At 40.9% G+C, this 6017-nt stretch overlaps 1 protein-coding gene across 1 annotated transcript; it reads left to right on the top strand.

The window, feature by feature from the left end:
- Positions 1 to 1155: 1155 nt before the first annotated feature.
- Positions 1156 to 4165, top strand: LOC143884880 (E3 ubiquitin-protein ligase Os04g0590900-like). Its single transcript, XM_077388722.1, has one exon. The coding sequence runs from the start codon at positions 2820 to 2822 to the stop codon at positions 3933 to 3935; it is 1116 nt and encodes a 371-aa protein (XP_077244837.1). The 5' UTR covers positions 1156 to 2819; the 3' UTR covers positions 3936 to 4165.
- Positions 4166 to 6017: the final 1852 nt, after the last annotated feature.

The following is a 6017-nucleotide window of genomic DNA, read 5'->3' on the forward strand; positions in this document are numbered from 1 at the left end:
TCTAGCAACTTTAGTCAATAGAAGTCATCGAAGGAGGTGGCTCAGGGAAGAACAGGGGGCAAATGTATCATTTCATAAACTAATAAATAAATTAATGGGTAATAGAAGGTAGCAAAATTGGGTTGAGTGGGCACCCCGTGAATCACGACCATGTGAAGTGAGGCCAAGAGGTGGCAAGGCCGATGTGGAGTGCACCCTTTGATTCATCTTTCCACCCTCTCATTTTCATCTTCTTGTTTGCTTTTATGCTAAAGAATAGCAGTAGAGTTATTGGGACCTCTTGTTTTGCTCACTTCTGACCCTTCTCTTGGCTTTAATCTCTTTTGATGTTATAATTCTCAGTGAGTGCATGTAGAATCCCAGCACAACTCCTTTTCCTTTTAAGCCGAGTGGACAAAAGAGAGGTGCTTCTTTCTTTCTTTTTTCCTCTCCTCTTTATTCCATCGGCCTTTTTCTCGTTCTAGAATCATCTCTTCCTATGGGATTCTTTATTCCAACAATCCAAATTCCGGAATCAAACAGAAATCGGAATAGGATTCCGATTTGGGTCGCCTGATTCCGGCTATCCAAATGCACTGTATGTGCATATGAGGAATTGAGGAAACTTTCTTCCTTCAATTGCTAACGAGTGACCTAAGGGCACTTGTTAAGGTGCATAGGAAATGACAGTCTACATATCTTTTGATAATAAATTCATAGAAAATGATTGGAAAATATCATTACCACCCTCATTAGCAAAACCCAAGTTTTAAAGCTGAGTGCCTCAAATAGAGGCATTCTCGTAATTTTCATCACCAACTGATGGCATGACAGGCATTTTGAGAATGACACTGAGTAGGTGGAAGAGTTAAGGTCCATTGAAGGTATCGTGAGACCTTGTCACATGATTCACAGTAAGCTTAGTAAAAGCAGGGTGTGTCGATACCAATTCCTTCCATAGAAAAAATAAAATAAAAGAAAGAAGAGGAAAGGTGTTGATGAATCTTATTATTAAGGCGGTTGGTGGGTTGGCTGTAGAGAGTAATAACTTTGCTCATCAACCGAGAAAGTTATTCCTTTGACCGCTAATAAAGCTTTTTCCTAAAAATCATAAACTGATGATAATTGTTCTTTGCCTTTTTTTAAAATGACAAATATATCCCTATCCAAATTTATGCTTACAAAATACAAATGTTTAATTCTCCCAATTTACAATTTGATCAAGTGGGCTGAACAATTATCTGTGGGTTTGGATTGTAGGAATTAGGTGCTGGATCAGCATCCCATTCTGATTCCACCTGATTCCAACATTTGGTTAATAACGGAACCAAAGGCAGAGTTGACACCGAGGCAGAATTAAAGGGGGGAAATGCCGGAATCTATTTCCCACGCCAAGAGGGCGAATCAGAGTAAGAATCAGAATAGGATGACTATTCTTGATTCTGGTAATCCGTGGAGGCCTGCATAATCTGATATGAGTGGCATGTCTAATTCCATGGGTGGCAAAGCCAGTTTCTAATGAAACTCTTTACAATTCACATCGAGTCATCCACCCATCTGAGGGAACTGAATTTGAGAACTTATTTTTCCCTCACTCACAGACTAATTGTTACTTCGTTCTCCAATGCCACGGGCCTTTTCTTTTTTCAGTGTGACACCCCATCATATGCATATGCTAGGCCAGCCTTCTCTAGTGCAAGGTCTTTAAGGCCCTACACGTCCAACACCTCTTCAGCCTTCTCTAGTGCAAGGTCCTTAAGCCCTACACGTCCAACACCTCTTGATGTTTTTCATCACGATCTCCAAAAGACTGAATGAGACGGATCACATTTGGGATCTCCCATTATTAATACCGACTGCGTCCCTTGACGCTAGTGACATCTCCGCATTATGTTGCAGTGTGCTGATCAGTTGTCATTAAAGCTAGTGAAAGGGATAGTCATGTCTTTTTACTCTTGGAAAAAAGCTCTCCCAACTTCATGACGCTCCAACCAACTTTTGGAGAGCTCCTCACATCTTCCATCTTACTCAACAGACCATGATCTTCATCCCTTCCAAGCAAGAAGAAAAAGATAAAAAAAAGAAAAGAAAAAGAAAACCCACAACACCCCCTCTTGTCCCTTGCTTTGCTTTCCATCAAAGCACTGTGGCTCTCCCTCCTTTTTCATCTCATGTTCCCTTCTAAAACAATGTCAAAGAAGTCTCTTCACACATTCCCCTGTTCCTCCCCTGCTTTGCATCTCACACTCCCCTAAAAAGTAAAAACCATGAAAAAAAATGTCAATTATATGAGTCCAATTACCCCTTCATAAAAGACCCACCAAGAAGTAGAGAATCTACACGGAAATTCATGATAATCTGACTTCAGTCTCTGATCTCAGTACAAATTTCAGGTGCAATCTCTCTCTCTCTCTCTCTCTCTCTCTCTCTCTCTCTCTCTCTCTCATATCATTGAGAAATGAAAACCCAATTGCCTCTTCTTATGTTTCTTTAATCTCTTCCCCACATTCCCCTGTTTCTCCCCTGCTTTACATCTCACACTCCCCTAAAAACCATGAAAAATTGTAATTATGTGAGTCCAATCATCCCTTCATAAAAAGACCCACTGAGAATTAGAGAATCTACACGAAAATTCATGCTAATCTGAGCTCAGTCTCTGATCTCAGTACAAATTTTGAGGTGCAATCTCTCTCTCTCTCTCTCTCTCTCTCTCTCTCTCTCTCTCTCTCTCATCATTGGAAAATGAAAACCTAATTGTCTCTTTCTATGTTTCTTTTATTTCTACACTTGTGATTATATTATAGCAGTAAGTAAGATTAGTGAGTCTCAAACGAGTGTCAATGGCCTCCATTGACATTAGCCCAAAAACATGGGCACCATATTGGGCACCATATGTAAAACCCAAGGATTGTTCTCAAGGCGTCTGCACAATATTTTGCTCTCAATGGTGCTCCAACTTCCCACCTCCCCCACCTTTCAAATTCGAGACCGATGATTCTTCGAATTCAAATTTCTCCCCTCTCGTAATTGCCATTATCGGCATTCTAGCAAGTGCTTTCCTTCTCATAACCTACTACACAATTGTTTCCAAGTACTGTGGTAACTTTGATTCATTGCGAAGACGATTGCAAAGCAACCCAAATGAAGAAATTGATGAGAGTCTCAGCCCTTCGCAGCGATATGATCAGTGGCAAATTGTCACAACGGGCTTGGACGAGACGCTTATCAAGTCTATCACAGTTTGTAAGTATAAAAAGGGAGATGGGTTGGTGGAAGGAACAGAGTGCTCTGTTTGTCTCATTGAGTTTCATGAAGATGAGAGTCTAAGGCTACTACCCAAGTGTAGCCATGCTTTTCACATTCCTTGCATTGATATGTGGTTGAATTCTCACTCGAATTGCCCGCTTTGTCGCGCGGGTATTGTCTCTACTAGTCCTTTGCCGGCTCAATTACCGGCTCCGGTGCCTGAAAGTCTATCTGGTCATGGATCCTTAGACAGCCAACATGAGAATGACATGGTTGTGGCCATTGAAGATTTAGAAAGGGGTGGAGAAGAGAATAGCTTGGGTAATGCTGTTGCCTCTAAGCGCTCTTTTCGAGCCCTTAGCAATTTGGAGGAGAGAAATAGCATAATTGAGATTAGAGACAATGGAATTCAACCGATTAGACGTTCCGTTTCGATGGATGCTACGTCTCGAGGTCGAATTTTGATTGCCGATGTGTTGGGAATGAGTGTGGAAGAGGGCATTCAAGAGGAGGATAAGAGCATTGCGGCTGGTGCGGAATCAGAATCGGAATCGTCCCAACGATGTGGGGGAGAGGGTAGCAGGGGTAATGATAGTAGTGGGGTTTTGCATTCTGTTTTGAGTCTCACTCTAATGAAAAGATCTTCTTCAAATGGGAGGTTTATGTTCACTAGGCATGGAAGGGGAAGTAATGCAGTCATTCCTATATGAAAAGTAATGAAATTGTATGGGAGAGGACATTTAAAAGAATAACAAGTTCTTTTCTATATGGAAGTGGAAGTAAAACTCGGTCTTGAATTCTTACATCAGTTGAAATTATGATCTTGTATGATTTTTGGGGAGAGGGGAATCTCTTCTTCAATTCATTGTAAGAGGTCCCTGAAAGCTCTACAAACAGTTACTTATTTCTAATTTTTGTTTCTCTTTTTGTTGGTTTGTGATTCCATGGAGTTTGATTGGTATGGTTACAATTTACATAGATTTTTCTTGTTTATACTTTTTTGCTTTTACTACAAAGTTGGACATCTGCCATTTGGATGAAGATGAAACTGGTTTTACTAAAAAAAATTCCTCTTAGATTTTAATGCATGGGGAATGTGAGATAGTGTTGGTAATGGTTTTGCTTTCTTTCACAGTTTCATTTGACTAAATATGCATTTAGATTTATTGGTCGGAGTGATTCATGAAGCCTGTGTATCCATGAATTATGTCTTTTTGTCTAGCATTCTTTGTGTGCAATTCCTCAAATTCATTAATTATATACAAATCCCACAGGCCTAAACTGATTCGATAACATGTATTTTATATGGTTAGACAAAAGATTACAATGATTTGCTCAAAAATCATATCAAAATACACAAAACTTTCCTATTAATACTGGGGGTGCTATTAGAAGTGATGTTTTGGGTATTCCAAACATCTGTTGTAAGTTGTGTTTACTTTTTAGGCTTTGAGGTTAGGTCGAATGTCCCCCTCTTGTAATTTTTTCTTCCATAAATAAAATCCAAGGTGCCGCCCTTGGGTTCCTAAATAAATTTTGGGTTTAAAACAAAACCATTTTCCTGTAATCTATCTAAACCCTCTTAATCCCTCTCTCATTATTCTTACAAGAGACACTTCTTCTTTTTTCGGTGACGTAGGGTGTCCCCACCCCCTTTGGAAGTAGGACTATTCCCTACGGATGCACACAATAGCCCGTAAACCACGCCCATCGGGTAAGCCCGGGTGGGATTCGATCACACGTCTCCAGGGAGCAAACGCGAGACTTATGCCGAAGAGCCACACCCATCCGGGCTCTTACAAGAGACACTTTCTCTTCTCAGGACCACATATTTAATAAGGTATACAGTACGTTATAATGTTATATTATGGGCAATGATATTTTCACCCCCACTGCAGTACGCATTCCCTCCCCTTCCTCTTAACGTGATTTGACGTCAAAAAGCGTTAAAGTAGCCTAAAAGTTAACGTTATAAGTGGGGCGAGTGCGTACTGCTGCGGGGTGAAAATATCATCGCCCTATATTATTAGCCTTATCAAAGGCCAAAACAGTGGGTGGCAGTATTATTTCCCCTACCCATATTTGATTCCATTTCAAGGGGTTGTTTTTCTTGGGTTATCTTCTCCCTAAAACACTGCAGAAGACAGAGACAGGGAGGGCATAGGAGTATGGGACCATGGTGCCTCGTGGCTTACACCCAAACATAATAAATCATTGGATTATTATGATCAGAATTAGGGAAATAGTCAAATGAGGGGACTGTACTTATTAATTAGAAGGCCCACATTCATCAATTTGGAATGGGGTCAGAAAACAAAACATAATCAGAAATTGGGTGGTGTTTTGCTTGGGTCCAGATCGATCAAGGAGGAATCCGAAAACCCGTCGATTTACAATGTCTAATTATATGGCTTTGTATACAATGAATGAGGAAAATTTCCAAGCAAAAACATGAACGTGTAGAAGTACAAGTAAGGTCCACAGATCCAATGATCCAAGCCACCATTTATCTGTTAGGCCTTGCTATGGATGGGTCATGCATCAAAATCCGCTCAGACAGTTCAAACCCTCCAACTTATGGCCGCGAAATGCACGGTGCAAAATTAAAGAAGCAACTCTCTATATTTATGGCAGAAGTTGGCAGGTTATAATTGATGGGGTGCAACAGCGCAGCAGCCTGTTAGCTTCCAACACGTGGCTAGAGGAGGGCCCACCGCAGGACCCTCACCAGCGGGGGTAGTTTGGTAATTACACAGAGTAGGCGAGCTTGAGCCTATAGCTGGTCGACACCT

This window comes from Tasmannia lanceolata, unplaced genomic scaffold (assembly GCF_043159265.1).
Source record: "Tasmannia lanceolata isolate RefF3 unplaced genomic scaffold, GAP_Taslan_0.1 ptg000008l, whole genome shotgun sequence".
In the NCBI taxonomy this organism is placed as follows: Eukaryota; Viridiplantae; Streptophyta; class Magnoliopsida; order Canellales; family Winteraceae; genus Tasmannia; species Tasmannia lanceolata.

What these genes read in the sequence shown, in the direction of transcription:
- LOC143884880 (XM_077388722.1), top strand. Translation starts at nt 2,820, where the DNA reads ATGGCCTCCATTGACATTAGCCCAAAAACATGGGCACCATATTGGGCA.